Below are 16,943 nucleotides of genomic sequence, written 5' to 3'. Positions count from 1 at the left end.
GATTAATCTATAATATCAGCTTATTAAAATGATGTTATTGCTTTGACTCTATGCTTTGCTGCCGAATACTCTGGATTTCTACAAGTTGAGTATTAGAATTAAGGTCAGTTTTTCTTTGTTAATAGAAAATTCATCACCATGTGTGTCATAAGTTTGATTGTCGTCCAATCAGGTTTTTTACTCCCATCTTAATTATGTGAAAGGAAAAAAAAAAAAGCCTTAAACTATAAGATGATCCTACTCCTAGTCTCATATATCCAAGTTATATCTCTAATTTATGAAGTGTATTTGCGTTTTTAATTTTTTTTTAACAATATACCACTTATTTGCTCTACATAGATCTGATTTCTTTAATTTATTATTAAGACGTGTTTACTTAGAGATTCGTGTGAAGCTGACCTTTTACCACCACTTTATCTACTATCACTACACAAACACTACGATCACCACCATCACCAGTCATTATCGTACAACTACCACCGCCAGCTACATCCACCAACGTCCGCCGCCATCACCGCGCCATTATTGGGTTTTTCTAAAAATAAAAAAAAACGTAAATTAGCTAGAGTTATGAGTCTAGGCTCTCGTTCTCGGGTCATACAAATACAAGTACAATCAAATTACATTTTCCAAAAACAAATGATCTTTTTGTTTGTTATAAGGAGCTGAATACATAATGAATATATATATATACTAACCTTATCTAAAAAAAAATAAAAAAATAAAAAATAATCCTGGCAGTATATATACTTTCGAGTAAATTACTTATGAACATTTTAGCAGTAGATTGAATTAATAGTTTAGCGTGGAATTTTATTGTACAAGAATTAACACGCACATAAAGGGCCGAGAGAGTATCAGATTGGAGATCAACTTAGAATTGGAATGTATTGATATTTCCACAAAAAAAAAAAAAAAAAAAACTAGCTTGAATATCTCAATCAGTTTCAACAAGAGAGAGAAATATACGAAATGTGTCATCTAAATTACTATTCTCTCATTAACTATTTCTCTTCAATATTCCAGTTCTTAATACATTAACGCCATCAATTGGAGTATGTTACTTTTTTACTACAATAAACACAGTACTTCTCGTTAATACAGCTCTTTCCTCCCCCTTCCCAACACACACATACACACACCAAAAAAACTATATCTGTTTCTATCTTTCAGAGGATGTGAAAAGTGAGATTTCCTTTGATTTTTTTTGTGTGAATAAAATAAAGCAGAAAACGGAGACTTCTCCAAGTTTGTTAGACAACGAAGACTTCTCCAAGTTTGTTATTAAACTCAAGTTTTATTTTCTCAGGTTAGTTTATAATATTACGTATAAATTGGCAATTGGATTTTTGAGGAGGAGGAAACATGAAAGAGAGGAACGAGAAGTTGATGAATGTTTTCTGGCTAAGGACTTATGTGTTGCAGAAGAATTCAACAAGATGGAAATATCTGATGAAGAGATCAGCAACAGAAACAACCTTTGTGACAGCGTTCCTAATTTTCTTGTTTCTCGTCATAGCTTCAGCATTGTCGTTTGCAGGTTGGATTGATCTTGTAAGTCAATATTCTTGCTCTCATTTACGTGTAAACTATGAATGGGAGTCTTGCCATAACTGGTAAAGTTGATGTAATGTGACCAGGAGGTCACAGGTTCGAGTCATGGAAACAACGTCTTGCAGAAATGCAGGGTAGGGTTGCGAACAATGGACCCAACCTTTGACGTAACTGGTAAAGTTGTTGTCATGTGATCAGGAGGTCACAGGTTCGAGCCATGAAAACAGTGTCTTGCAGAAATACAAGGTAGGGCTGCGAACAATGGACCCTTGTGGTCTGGCCCTTCCCCGTACCCCACGTATGGCGGGAGCATAGTGTACGGGGCTGCCTTTCTAGCTTCTTTTCTTCCTTTTTTTTTTTTTTTTTTTTTTTTTTACGTTTAAACTCTGTCAGTATCATCACTTTCCCATGCATTTATGGTTTATCATAAAATTAATGCATCGGCTAATTAAAACATAATATCGTACATAAAAGAGTTTAATAGCGTAAAAAGATTATATAGTCATGACGCATGTCATTTATAAGGTAGCTACAAGTACTAGCTGCTGTAGCTAGGTGTTGTCACTGGATAAAATTCACAGCTAATTAAGTTAATGGTTCTTAGGCAAATATTAATCCCAAAACACGATGGACACAAACACATAGGTCTCTTCTAAGATGGTTTAATTTTTGGTAAAAAAAGAAAATAATGTAGTCCATGAAATAATTTCAAACACATAATACTGATCTCTCAACGACTATTGCTTTCCTGGAATTAAATCATTTAATACTGTAACATCTCTGTCCTAATCTGCTCTAGTTGCAAGCAATTTAATCAGTTTGTTCTTGGGATGTGATTATCTCAAGTCATTCTAATTTTAAATTTAACATTCATCAATTTTAGACTCATTTACTAAATCTCTTTTAAACTACTAGCGTCCCGCACTCGACCAATATTGCCGTTCCTAAGCAATAAATGATAAATGTATATTACCCCTACATTTGACTACAAAATTGTAGTGATAAAGAAGAAAAATTTATATAACAATTTTAATAAGCACTCTTTGAAATATTGGTTGGTACATTTTTCTACACGATTTATATAAAAGCTCCATACCTAACCAAATATTTGTGAAACTGTAATAGGGCTCGTTTGGTACGAGGGATAAGGAACAGAGCCGGAGTCAGGATTTGAAGTTTATGGGTTCGGAGTTCTAGTCTTTTTAAGTTATTGAGTTCTAAATTAATAATTTATACATATTCAATGAATTTTTCAAGACAAATACATGGATTGGACCAAACCGACTGGGTTCGGCCGAACCCACAGTCAATGAGTTAGCTCCGCCCCGGATAAGGAATAATTAATTCCGGGACTAAATTTAAGAAAAGTTTATCCCATATTTGGTTGGTAAAAAAGTGTAATATAATTAATTCCGGGATTAGTCATCCTAAAACTATAGTATCTTTTTATCCCAATGAAAGATGAAATAACTAATCTCGATCGAGATAATTAATCGTGGGATAACTTCTTTCCAACCAAACCACCCTTAGTGTGGAAGAACTTACTAACAATCACTCTTTGATTCTCCTACTTGAATTGGTTGACTTTTTAGTAAAAATTAATTGACATTTTCTTGTTTAAATTTTCACAGGCAAAGTACTCAGGTCATTTCTATAAAAAAGTAGCAAAGTCAACTATCAAACCTCAGATTTTCGAATATCCTCTGGATTGCAATGCATGGAACAAGACCAAAACATGTCCAAGAACATATCCTACGTCCTATAAACCCTTAAATCCTAACAACTTAACATGTCCTGAGTATTTCAGATGGATTCATGAAGATTTAAGGCATTGGAAAAACACAGGAATCACTCGGGAAATATTGGAGAAAGCCAAAAAATATGCTAATTTTAGATTAATAATATTGGATGGGAAAATTTATATTGAACGATATGAAAAATACTCTATTCAAACTAGACATTTGTTCACAATGTATGGTATTGTACAACTTCTAAGGTGGTACCCTGGGAAATTGCCTAATTTGGAGATCATGTTTGACACCAATGACCGGCCTGTCGTCGCCGCCAAGGATTTCCGGCAACCTAATTCCGGCCCACCGCCGTTGTTCCGGTACTGTTCAGATTGGCGGAGTATGGATATTGTTTTCCCTGATTGGTCATTTTGGGGATGGTAATTCGCCTTCTTTCATATCCTTAATTTTTTTTGATACTAACATACATTTCATAACATTTTATTTCTTCCATTTATTCACCGAAAGTTGACGAAATATGCGTGCAAATAATTTTTTTTTTTCTACTTATAACTAGCTGTAGGTGGTGATACTGTGTCTATTATTGCTTTTTGAATAGTCTGAAATTTTAGGAATTATATTCTTTTATCTTTGCAAAAGAAAGAAAAAGAGAAACTTTACTATATGACTTAGGTCAAAAGTTTGTTTTTGAGTTCCATCCTGCCGTACTCCCTCCTAACTACAACAACAATAAATCCAGTGTAATGTAATGTCACAAGGGGTCTGGGGAGGATAGTGTGTATGCAGTCTTACCCCTAACTTGTGAAGATAGAGATACTGTTTCCGATGGTCCCTCGGTTCAAACCGTACTCCCTCCTAGGGTCAATAAATTGTGCTCAAACAATGTATTTGTGTTAAGAAATTCATTAAGTACATACACATAAAATTTAGAACCAATTATTAGCACTTGAAATGTTGTTCTATCCTCCCTCCACCTCCAAATTAACTAGTTATAAAAGTTGATTGTGTTTGGTCTATTGTATATAGGGCAGAGACAAATATAAGACCATGGAGAAGTATGGTGAAGAACATAAAAGAGGGGAATAAGAGGAGCAATTGGAAGGACAGGATACCTTTTGCTTATTGGAGGGGAAATCCTAAAGTTTCTCCAATTAGGAAAGATCTTATGAAGTGTAATGTTACTCCAAAACAGAATTGGGATACTCTCCTATATATCCAGGTATTTTTTTCTACTATTACTGCAATCATCAACACCCATTTACATATTAACATGATCTTTAATTTGTCTTCAAATGATAATTAATCTCAGGATTGGGTTGATCAATCCAGAAAGGGGTACAAGGAATCAAATATTGAAGACCAATGTACCCACAGGTTAATACTCCAAAGATTTACTCTTATTTTGCCTAATTATTTTGCTTCTTCTGGGGCTGATTGAAAGTTGAAAATTGGTGCAAATGTTTAGATTCAAGATATATGTAGAAGGATGGGCATGGTCAGTGAGCGAGAAGTACATATTTGCCTGTGATTCTCCGACATTATACATAACGCCGCGTTACTATGATTTCTTCATGAGAGGGATGATCCCACAGCAGCATTACTGGCCCATTAGAGACACTGATAAGTGCAAGTCTCTGAAGTTTGCTGTTCAATGGGGTAACAATCACACTGATAAGGTATACCTTCAATTTCCCACACACTTCATTTCCACATATATATGTGTGTGTGTGTGTGTTTTTCTTCAGGTATAGTTTTCTCTATCACATATCAATAGGTGATTTGTCCTTTCTCCCCTTTCGTCACACAACATGGTCTGATTCTGAGAAATTCATGTGTTTAGGTACATGCTAAGCAGAATTCATAAACTATGCAAACGCTATCTGAATATGTTTTACAAAGTTTTTAGGAAAAAAAAGGGATAAAGATATTCTCTAAGAGTACCATATTTGGAGTATGAAAGTGATACTGAAACTGATTTGGAGACTGAATTTAAAAATGCATATTATAGCAAACTGATTATTTATAACTCTTGAAGAGATATACAAAGGGTGTATCTGAAACTGAGATAACTTTAAGGCCTATGACTTAATAGAGTGGAAGCTGTACTAAATGCATAAACTTTTCAAGAAACTACTCGAGCTTTAGCAGAAGCAGCTCTCCGAGTCTAACAGTCATCCATGTCGCTAACGTCAGGCAACATTAGTATGCTTTTCCAAATCAGTTTGTTTATAATGTTTCTTTAATTACAACTATTTTTGTTTTTTTAATTTGAGAATATCAGGCACAAGCAATAGGGAAGGCAGGAAGTGATTTCATTCATGAAGACATGAAGATGGAACGTGTGTTCGATTACATATATCATCTGCTGAATGAATATGCAAAGTTGCAGAAGTTTGATCCAGTTGTTCCTCCAAATGCAACTGAAATATGTTCAGAATCATTGGCATGTCCTTCCGATGGTATATGGAGGAAGTTTATGGAAGAAGCCTTAGAGAAGTCTCCGAGTAATACTGAACCATGCACACTTCCACCACCTTATAACCCTCAACAACTTAAGGCCTTTATTGAACAAAACATTAAGGCTACAAAGCAAGTGGAGGCAATGGAGGATGAGTACTGGTCCCGGCTAAACAAGAAGCAGTAGCTTGGTCCTTTTCTTAAATTACCTTGCTAATTGTATCCTCATGTACAATACCTTAGTACTCTTTACATAGAACTTCAACCTTATTCCTCATGGAATAATCACTGGTAATCTTGATTTTTGGTGTACTTGTTTACAAATGCTATATATATCTTCTAGAGTTTCTTCTTATAAGGCATTCGATATTCGAAACTCACTACCTATTTATCTGGATTTGCTCCCGATATCCATTGAGGAAGATATCCGTAGAAGAAGATCTTCATTTTCAGGGTTCAAATCGAAGGCTTTTGGTTAAGGGTGGAGGGATCCTAATTATCCCACCATACAACTTAACCATCGATCATAGGACCACGCATAAAAGTGTTTATGAAAGATAAAAGGCTTAAACATTCCATCATCATCAGTGTTCCATTTATGTGGAGATAGCTGGCTAGCTTCAGTTTGGACATTATCTCTTCCCCGGTTGGTCTTTTTGCCAAAGCCAGTCTTCAGTTGAAATCTCTGCTTAGGACCATAAGTAGCCTTTCTGGTGGTTGAATCAGAAATGATTTACTATGTTTAGTTTCACTATGTTTCTTTTGCTGATATCTTGAGGGCCATTTGCTGCATCTCTAGTTTAACAGTTTCTCATTGTCAGTTCTTATACATAAATAAAAAGCTTGTTTATTTCATTATATTTCTTCTGGAAAGTAATACTGCTATCTTCTTTTCTTAATCTAGTTTAAAAATCAAGTAAAAACTTTGGCTTTCAGATAATAAAAAGCAGAGTCCATGGATAAAAATAAAATAAAAACTATTTTCATGACCGTGCGGACAACTTGACTAGTTAATGAACAGTTTAGCATGGTATTTATTTTGCAAGAAATTAATCACTTACTTAAAGGGCAGATGGAGTTTGGATATACTTGCAAATTGATTTCTTCTAGCAGTAGTACTCTAAATTGAAAGCTAATTACAAGAATTTAAACACTTACCTAAAGGGCAGAAAGAGCATCAGATTGTGGAAATTGGAATGTCAAGACTTCAAAATACTTCCATGGTCTCTGAAAAGTTTCAATTTTAACTTAGAAATACCAATTTCTCTGCCTAAACATAAATGGTTTAGTTTGATTTAATAGGAGGTGGAGGAAACATGAAAGAAAGGAACGGGAAGTTGATGATCAATTTTCTGCCGCAAAAGAATGCAGTGGTGGGAGCTGCAAGATGGAAATATCTGAAGAAGAGAGCCACATCGACACCTTTTTTACAGTGTTGCTAATTTTCTTGTTTGCCATCATAGTTTCAGCCTTGTCGTTTGCTGGATGGATTGATCTAGTAAGTCAATGCGTATATCTGATAGTGTAAAAATTCTTTATCATCATTCCATAATGGTTACTGCTTTAAGGGTTCTTAGGCTGCACGAGACCTTGAATAGGTCACTGCTTTAGTGATTCTAATTATTACAGACTGTTACATGTAACTCTACTAGTAATTTACCATTTGATTCTCCTACTCGAATAATGAATTGACAATTTTTTATTTAAATTTGCGCAGGCAAAGTACTCAGGTAATTTCTATCGAAAAGTAGCAAACTCGAGTATCAGGCCTCAGATTCTTGAATACCCTTTGGATTGCAATGCATGGAACAAGACCAATACATGTCCAAGAACCTATCCTACGTCCTATAAACCTTTAAATCCTAACAACTCAACATGCCCTGAGTATTTTAGATGGATTCATGAAAATTTAAGGCATTGGGAAAAGACTGGAATCACTAGGGAAATGTTGGAGAAAGCCAAAACACATGCTCACTTCAGATTAATAATATTGGATGGGAAAATTTACGTGAACGATATCCAAAGAAATCTATTGAAACTAGGCATTTATTCACCATGTATGGGATTATACAACTCTTAAGGTGGTACCCTGGAAAATTTCCTAATTTGGAGATCATGTTTAATACAGATGACCGGCCGGTCATCGCCGCCAAGGACTTCCAGCAACCTAACTCCGGCCCACCCCCGTTGTTCCGCTATTGTTCGGATTGGGAGAGTCTGGATATTGTTTTCCCAGATTGGTCATATTGGGGCTGGTATTTAACCTTCTTTTCACCCTTAATGTTTTTGTTATATAGGATTTACACTAGTGAAGGGGAGCTTTGGAGCAACGGTAAAGTTGTCTCCGTGTGACTCATAGGTCTCAGGTTCGAGCAGTGGAAGCAACCATTAATGCTTGCATTAGGGTAAACTGTCTACATCACACCCCTAGGGGTGCGGCTCTTCCCAGGACCCTACGTAAATATAGGATACTTTGTGCACCAGGCTGTCCTTTTTTTAGGATCTACACTAGTAATGACAGATGACTGTGTTTTGGTTTTATTGTATATAGGGGAGAGACAAATATAAGACCATGGAGAAGTATGATGAAGAAGATAAAAGAAGGGAATAAGAGAATCAGCTGGAAAGACAGGATACCGTTTGCTTATTGGAGGGGAAATCCTAATGTTTCTCCGATCAGAAAAGACCTTATGAAGTGTAATGTGACTCATAATCAGAATTGGGATACTCTCTTATATATCCAGGTTTCTCTTCTACTATTACTGCCATCATCAACAGGGGCGTACCTATAGCATACAATACGGGTTCCCGGGAACCCAATAACTTTTGCGTAGACCCTGTATTTATATTAAGAAATTCACTAAATATTTGTAAATATCTAACTGTGAACCCAGTTATTATTGCATATTAATCTAAAGTTACGGTAGGAACCCATAAGCCTCAAATCCTGGATCCGCTTCTGAATTCATCAACACACATTTACATAATAACATGACCTTTAATATGTCTTCAAATGATAATGTCAGGACTGGAGTGATCAATCCAAAAAGCGGTACAAGGAATCAAATATTGAAGACCAATGCACCCACAGGTTAATATTCCAAAGATTTACTCCTCTTGTTTTGCCTAATTATTTTGTTTCTTTTGGGGCTGAGTGAAATTTGAAATTGGTGCAAATGGTTAGATTCAAGATATATGTAGAAGGATGGGCATGGTCAGTGAGCGAGAAGTACATATTTGCCTGCGATTCTCCAACATTGTACATAACGCCTCAGTACTATGATTTCTTCATGAGAGGGATGATCCCACAGCAGCATTATTGGCCTATTAGAGACACCGATAAGGTAAACTTAATATAGTATAGTTGTACTATATATGAATAGTTTTCAAGAAACTGCTCGAGTTTTAATAGAAGATCGAAGCTTTTCTAATCTAATAGCCATCGTCCGTGCCTAGCTAATCAATGCCATAACATGCTAACATCAAGCAACATTAGTATGCTTTTCCAATTCTATGTGTTCATTAGTGCTTCTTTGACAACCTTTGAATTTGACAATTTCAGGCATAGGCCATTGGGAAAGCAGGAAGTGATTTTATTCATGAAGACATGAAGATGGAACGTGTATTTGATTATATATACCATCTGCTGAATGAATACGCGAAGTTGCAGAAGTTTAATCCAGTTGTTCCTCCAAATGCTATTGAAATATGTTCAGAATCATTGGCATGTCCTTCAAATGGTATTTGGAGGAAGTTTATGGAAGAAGCCTTAGAGAAGTCTCCGAGTGATACTGAACCATGCACACTTCCACCACCTCATAGCCCTCAACAACTTAAGTCCTTTGTTGAACAAAAGGCTAATGCCACAAAGCAAGTGGAGGAAATGGAGGATGAGTACTGGTCCAGTCTAAACAAGAGCACTAGCTTGGCCTAAATTTCCTTATTGCTAATTGTATTCTCATGTACAATATACCTTAGTGCATTCTCTTCACATACAACTTCACCCACAAAGTGTTTAGACAAAAACTTTGATTTTTGATAGCCGAGAGCTGGTTAGTCTATAGAATGTTTGGGCATAAAACTCCAAGGTTGTGTTCTAGTTCCAATATTCTCTAATTAGTTTGTGTTGTATGCTAACCATTAATATGTTCCTTTCCTTTCTAAAATTGTGGTTTTCATAATTTTCTTCAAGATTTTAGATTCTTGTGCTGCCGAATACAGATTCCTATCATTACAAATAAACAACATATTAAAATATGATTCTTAAGCAAATTTGGAACCAAAATGGTCTCCATCAGCTCAACACGACGATTCCACTTTTCCTTGTGCTAATGCCCGTGCCATCTTTATGAATTCGAGCGGCAAGCTCCAAATTGTCTAAAATTTTGTGAGCCCATAAAAAACAACCTAATGAACAGTAGTTATTACTTTGTCATGATTTGTTTTTGGCGTTATAGGGCCATAAAATAGGAATTCATGACGATTCTAATTTTTCGTGTGTTAACATCCACGCCATCATCATGAATTCCGGCGACGGGCTCCGAATCACCTAAAATTTTGTGGGCCCATCAGAAACAACTTAATGAACAATAACAATTTCCTCGCCATGACCGTTCCTTTTTTTTTGGCGTTTTAGGTCCTAAAATAGGAATTCAGCATGATTCCAATTTTTTGTGTGCTAATGTGCACGCCATCTTCATAAATTCGGGCGACCGGCTTCGAATCGCCTAAAATTTTATGGGCCCATCAGAAACGACCTAACGAACCATAGTCATTGCATCGCCATGACCGTTCCTCTTTTTTTGGCATTTTAGGGCCATAAAATAGGAATCTAGCATTCGGGCTACGAGCCCCGAATCTCCTTAAATTTTGTGGGCCCCTCATAAATGACCTAATGAACAATAGTAATTGTTTCTCCATGTTCGTTCCTCAATTTTGGCATTTTTTTACATGTCTTCTTCATTTTTTTTTTACCTTTTTCCTTTATTTTTTTATCTTTCTTCCTCCTTTTTTAACATTTCCTCTTCAGTTCTCTATATTAGTTTCCTTTGGAAAATTTTCACCTCTCGTGTTCTTCTAAAATTATTTTTTTCTTTTCTTATTTTAGTCTTCTTTTATTTCTTACACATATTGTTGAAATAACACCCATTTAAATCCTTAAATTGAATCCAACACTTTATAGAGAATAAAGTTGAATCCAACACTACATGCTATCTTCTTTTATTTTGGCTGCAAAGTAAATATAAACAAGGACTTATTCATCTGGAATCTAGCATACAACACAACCACAATTAAAGCTGAAACTAACACAGTTGTATTAGGTCCTACTTTAGCCAAAAATGCCTACAATTAATCAATCATTAGAGTAATATGCCACGAGTAAGCTAGCTACATCAAAAACTTAGTACAAACTATAAGTTGATAGAGAGCACGTTTGGATTGGCTTAAAAATTGGCTTTTCAGCAAAAATAGTTTTTAAGCCAAATGCAATAAGTTGGGGTTGCCCAGCTTATTGCTTTTGGCTCGTTTTAAGCAGTTTTTAACTTATTTTAAGCAATTTTTAACTTTGTCAAACATTAAAAAAAAGCTAAAAAGAGCTTAAAAGCCAATCCAAACACCCTCATAGTTACACAGACACACCTCTAAGAATTCAACGGGAAATTTTTAGTATATAGAGAAATATAGTTCAAGAGGGTTTGGGGGACACATATTGTTTGGGGGAATTTTAGGTTGAGTTAAATAGCTATGTGTAGTGTCACATGACACATTTTAGTTAATTAGGAGCGTGTACCAGACGCATCTCTAAAAATTAAACCGAGGGATTTTTAATACGGAAAAGGGCAAAATATATCCATGTACTCTCAGAAAAAGTTTAAATGTATCACTCGTTATACTTTGAGTCCATATATACCCATATTGTTATACTATTGGTTCAAATATAATCCTTTTCCGTTAATTTTGTCCAAAGTGGACATCCACTGCTATGTGACACTGACATTTGATGAGGTGGATGCCACATGGCTTGCCACCTCAGCGCCCCTCATCAAATATCAGTGTCACGTAGGATTGGATGTCTACCTTGGACAAACTTAACGGAAGAAGTGTATATTTGAACCAATAGTATTACGACAGTGATATTTTTGGACCAAAAGTATAATAAAAGATATATTTAAACCTTTTCTCATAGTACATGGATATATTTGGCCCTTTGCGGTTCTTAATATGAAAGGGAATATAGTTTAAGGAGGTTTTGGGAATACTCTATAGTTTAAATAGGTAACTCATACAAAGTTATAGGTAAAAGAAGATTTTAAGGCATTAACTCTTTTAAATAATAAGACTTTGAAAGAACTCTCTTGGCTAAAACAAGAGTTATGATTATTATTGAAAAGATAATTTTCGTCCTTTCTTCTTTTCATATTACTAGTTTTAGTGTTCGCGCGATGCGCATGTTCCCCTTCTCAATGAGTAGTATTTTGTAAGAAAATTATATATATTTTAGTTATGTTATAAATAAAATATAAGCTGTTGAAATTGATGACTATTGATCCTCTATAACTAATACATAAAAGAAAAAACTTTGTTCATAAAAGTCCTCAAACATTATTCAATATATTCACCTTTAATTATGTTCCAATTTTATAGTTTTGTCATTTTAATTTCATGAGTTATCGTGCTTTTTTGTTAGTTTCAATAAGAATGCATAACTCTTGAAGATTTAAGATTATTTTAATTTTTTAAAAAGCTATTCTCAAGTTCATTCGAGAAGACACAAACAAGGTATAGACTTTTATTTTGATTCTTTAAAGATTTATAGAATAACATATTTTAAAAATATAAATCATATGTTCTCTCAATTTATCTCCATTCAAAGGTTTCGATATTATCCATGTAGTGAGGTTTTAATTTTTAAAATTAAAAAAAAATTATGATTTATATAACTTTGTTGAAACATGCGTGGGCATTAAAACATAAGTTATAGGACGAACAAATACTATAAAAACTTATTAAATTCACTAATTGTATTTGTGCACATATTAATTTAGATATTTTTTCTATATATATAATTCATTTGAAAGTCTTAAATATTTGGATTCCGTACATAGTTCACATAAAAAAATTAATAAGCAAACTTTTAATTAATTTTAAAGTCTTAAATATTTATAAATTATTTATATTACATTTTTATTCAATATAAAATTTATTTTTAAAGGATACAAATTTAATTACATTTCGTGTTGAAGTTTCGTGTTTTTATTATATAAATTTAGGCTTGTACTAATTAATATGATTATGTAAGGCATCAAATAATCATTTTGTGTGCTAATTTGAACATGGATTAAATATTTTATTTGATTAAAATAAGATATTTAAAATGCATATTTGATTGTTTCGCGTTAAAACAATTTTAGTTTATACATTATTGTATTAAATACTTTTAATTTAACTAGTATTAGGGTACGCGCTTTGCGCGTGTACCTATATCAATAAATATATAATTTTTAAAAATTATATATATATTATTCAATAATGTGTTTTAGTTATTGAAAAAATATCAAAGAAAGAAAATGTAAGCTTCTAAATATAATGAATGTTAATCTCACAAAGCTAGCTCATTAAACAAAGAAATGTTACGCCACATAAGTCTTTATATATCTTATTATGATTTATGAGATAATATATATCTTATGAAAATTATTGTTATCTTTATTACCAAATACTATAAACAAATAACAAAAAAATACTTTAAAATAATTATTCAAAGATAATAAAATAAATTGAAGAATTTGAATCTTTGGGTCTTTTAGAAATTTGTGAGCGTAGAAGATAGAACTATAGCTCCTAGAAACCCATAGATAAATAACAATATAAAGTATGAAATAGCTAATATTGAATTATAAAAAATGATGTAATACGATATGAAAAATATAGGGAGCTACATTTATTAAAATAAATATAAAAAGAAAGAAAAATGATAAGGGTAATTTTTGTGATTTTTTTTTTGTCTTGGGTTATATCCTTATTGCTTCAACTTAACATTTTAGCAATTTAACTTTTAATACTATATTATAATAAATTTTTCTCTATTTTCTTATTTCTTTCACGGCAATTGCTCTTATTGTGTAAAATAATTTGTGTACCTTAAGAGTTTTATCAACTTGACAAATAAGTTTACTTACATAATAATTTTAAAACAAAATTGAATTGACTTTTCCGTTGCTTTATTAATTCAAAGACTTAATTATTTGTTGAGATTTTATGCTTTTTTGATAGTATAGAAGATACAAATTATTTTCAAACTATTCTCCTACTCGAGCATAATATTATTCTCTTTATCGATTTTATGTAATATTGAAAACTACATTTAATAATTAGAACAAATATTTAATTAGGTAATGTTAGAATTATAGGTTCCCTAATAAGAGGAATCAATGTAAACATATTTCTATGGAAATCACGTGAGTATACAAGGAAAAGAAACGTAATACTCTTAATTAATTCTCTTAAATAATATCTATTTTAAAGTCCTTAATATTGGGGTTTCTTATTTAATTCAATAAGGAAAAATCTAATAATCAAATTTTAGTTTCTTTTAAAGTCCTAAATATTAAGATAATAATTAAATGACTATTTTGTCTAGTGTGAGCTCTATTTTAAAAGGATAAAAAAAGGCAAACGATATTTCGCTAAGGGCCTTCGTGCTTTTAATATAGTATAGATATATGATTTTATGTTCCCATATTTTAAGTTTTTGATTGAAAATCATTTGAATTCACCATATAAGAACGTGCACATCAAAAAGGAATTATGTTCAATTAGTATAACTTATATAAGGTAAAATATTTATTGATTTAAATTCCTAAATATTAGGTTTTCTTACCTAGTTTAATAAGGAAAGGTTTTAATATATGCAAAAATTTAATTGATTTCAAAATCCTAATTATTAGGAGAGTAAATTAAATTACAAGTAAAAACTATTTTTAAAAGATAAAAAGACGAACGATATTTAAGTAATAGCCTTACTACTTTTAATATATGATTTCTTGCTTGCTCACATCAAATGTGTATTCGCACTCTATTTTTTGCTTTATTCGTTCTTCCCCTTTTCTTTTTGGTTCGTCGATCTAATTCTTTTTCCTTGATCTAATCACATATATAAAAATTTAAAAAATTCTTTTTCCTGGACTAAGGCAAAGTTGAGTCAAAAATTTCAACAATCTGAGACACAGGAGAGAGTGTTTACTTGGATGTGGTAAAACACACCGACAAAGACAAATTAATCTCCTCTCGGCCGGGCGACACTCGATAATCTCGGTGACCGGCGTTCTCACAATTTCGAGCTGGCTTCCCATAACTGGAGACGCTTGTTCCCAGCTCGATCCAGAAGGGCGTCCTTGCCCGTTCTACAACTTGTGCCTCCTGCAATGAACCCTTTCAGGCTATGTTCCGGACTGAAAGTCCTGGGCTATTTCATGATCCTCATCGTTTTCGCTATTGTCGCCCTCTCCTATTATGCTGTTGTCCTTCTTACCTTGGCTCCCCACCTCCTTCACGCTCGCAGCTTCACCTCCTTCTTGTCTTTCCTCACTTTTCATATCCTTGTAAGTTCTTCTTATATTTTGCCTTTACTTATAAGCATATATATGTTTGTAGTTGGACTATTACACATTGTTAGATGTGTTTTTCTTTATTTACTGTGGAAAAGGCTAGCAATGAATTGGAATGTAGTATGGGAAGAAGATATATGTGTTTGTAGTTGGACTATTACACATTGTTAGATTCTTTATTTACTATGGAAAAGGCTAGTAATGAATTGGAATGTAGTATGTGAAGAAGAGAGAAAAAGAGGTAGAGAAAGGAGATAGCGAGGGTGCGCTATTAATTAAATTATTCTTGTCCCTATCTCTATCCCAAATTCAACTGGCTCTAACACCACATTAAGATGAGACAACAATAACAACAACAACAACAACAACAATTGTTGTTTATTGGAATGTTTATTGGATTGATATCCATTACGAAATTTTTTCATGTTGTAATTGTTCCTTCTTCCTATCTCCATATAATCTGAACGAATGTGACTCTGCTACTTGGACCAAAGTTGCCAATGTTTACTCTTTGCTGACAAATAAGTTCATTGCTATTCAGAGATTGTACAAAGAAAAAAAAATTCTTCAACTGGAGCAGTGAAAACAGGTAACATTTTGTGTTATCCTTCGCCTCAAAATCGGATAACTCCCTTTGATTAGTAGGGATTAAGAAAGAAAGGTTAAATGGATTGTTACATAAAGGTTTGCTAATACGTGTTTCCTTTGGTGTTCTATAATATGAGGTAGAAGCTTCTCTATAAGAATGTGAACTTTATTTGAGACGGCTTAATACATGGAAAAACTGCAAGTTGGATTAGGAATAGAAAGAATTGAAGAAGCTAAACTTCAACATCAACTACGCATATGGGGGTGATAGAGTAGAGGAAAGCCATATTTAATTGTTGACAAATGGAGGTAAAAATTGTAAGCTAGAATGGGAGGAGTTCAAAGATCTAAGATGGAAGAATGGAAGGGAGATTTATTGGGCAAAGTGAAGCTGGGTGGTGTATATTTCCCTACCAACCACTAACAGAAGTGGAGGAATCCCAATTCTGTGAGATAAATGACGGTGACGTGTAAAGATATTATAAGTAGTTGTCACTCTTATCTCTGTTGTTCTCTCAAATATTGTTTATTATTTCTCAACGATTTCTCGGGTGCATATGGACGAAATGCTAGAAATGAATGGAAAGACTAGGTTCGAGCTTTCTGTACTGAAGGACTATGGTTATGCCTTGGGTGGTGACTTTAATGTCTCAAGATTCTCATGAGAAAGAATGAGAGATCTACTCCAGCTTATAGACAACATCTCATAGGTTACTCACCAGATGGAGTCGATATATCCTCCTTTATTTGCAAATATACTTGGAAAATTTGAGAAGTCTTGGTTGGAGTAGACCCCTTCTGGAAAGCAGCTTCAAGATCCCTATGATACAGTAACAATGATTGAAGCATCTGTATCTCTTCAAGCTAAAATATTGGAAATTTTTGTCCAGAAGAGCCTTCATTAACTGGGAAATTAAATTTTTGTCCCCGCCGTTGGATGCAAAACGATGATTTTCGGGCTATCTTGTGTGCGCGTCGACTAATC

General features: G+C 33.6%; 3 protein-coding genes and 1 pseudogene across 5 annotated transcripts in view; all 4 read left to right on the top strand.

The window, feature by feature from the left end:
- Window positions 1-65: 65 nt before the first annotated feature.
- LOC104225727 (uncharacterized) lies at window positions 66-6,149 on the top strand. The gene is made up of 7 exons (XM_009777589.2): window positions 66-103; window positions 1,310-1,554; window positions 3,186-3,724; window positions 4,332-4,524; window positions 4,615-4,679; window positions 4,771-4,981; window positions 5,587-6,149. Exons 2-7 carry the CDS (start codon window positions 1,366-1,368, stop codon window positions 5,947-5,949), a joined length of 1,560 nt encoding a protein of 519 aa, XP_009775891.1. The 5' UTR covers window positions 66-103; window positions 1,310-1,365; the 3' UTR covers window positions 5,950-6,149.
- A 184-nt stretch (window positions 6,150-6,333) lies between these two features.
- LOC104225728 (uncharacterized) lies at window positions 6,334-9,833 on the top strand (annotated as a pseudogene).
- Window positions 9,370-9,696, top strand: LOC138868134 (uncharacterized). Its single transcript, XM_070174638.1, has one exon. It carries the CDS (start codon window positions 9,370-9,372, stop codon window positions 9,694-9,696), a length of 327 nt encoding a protein of 108 aa, XP_070030739.1.
- A 5,019-nt stretch (window positions 9,834-14,852) lies between the features above and the next one.
- LOC104249553 (probable protein S-acyltransferase 12) overlaps window positions 14,853-16,943 on the top strand; it is a 19,376-nt gene continuing 17,285 nt past the window's right edge. Inside the window, exon 1 of one of the 3 annotated variants that reach the window (XM_070174148.1) lies at window positions 14,853-15,364. In XM_070174148.1, coding sequence (XP_070030249.1) covers window positions 15,188-15,364 — 177 coding nt within the window. In that variant the 5' untranslated portion in view covers window positions 14,853-15,187. The remainder of the gene's footprint in view (window positions 15,365-16,943) is intronic. The other 2 variants (XM_070174149.1, XM_070174150.1) reach the window with 2 other exon arrangements.

The sequence above is a fragment of the Nicotiana sylvestris genome, chromosome 5, assembly GCF_000393655.2.
Source record: "Nicotiana sylvestris chromosome 5, ASM39365v2, whole genome shotgun sequence".
Taxonomy (NCBI): domain Eukaryota; kingdom Viridiplantae; phylum Streptophyta; class Magnoliopsida; order Solanales; family Solanaceae; genus Nicotiana; species Nicotiana sylvestris.
The sequence above is the reverse complement of the archived record's forward strand: the minus strand, read 5'-3'. Positions and strand labels throughout refer to the sequence as shown.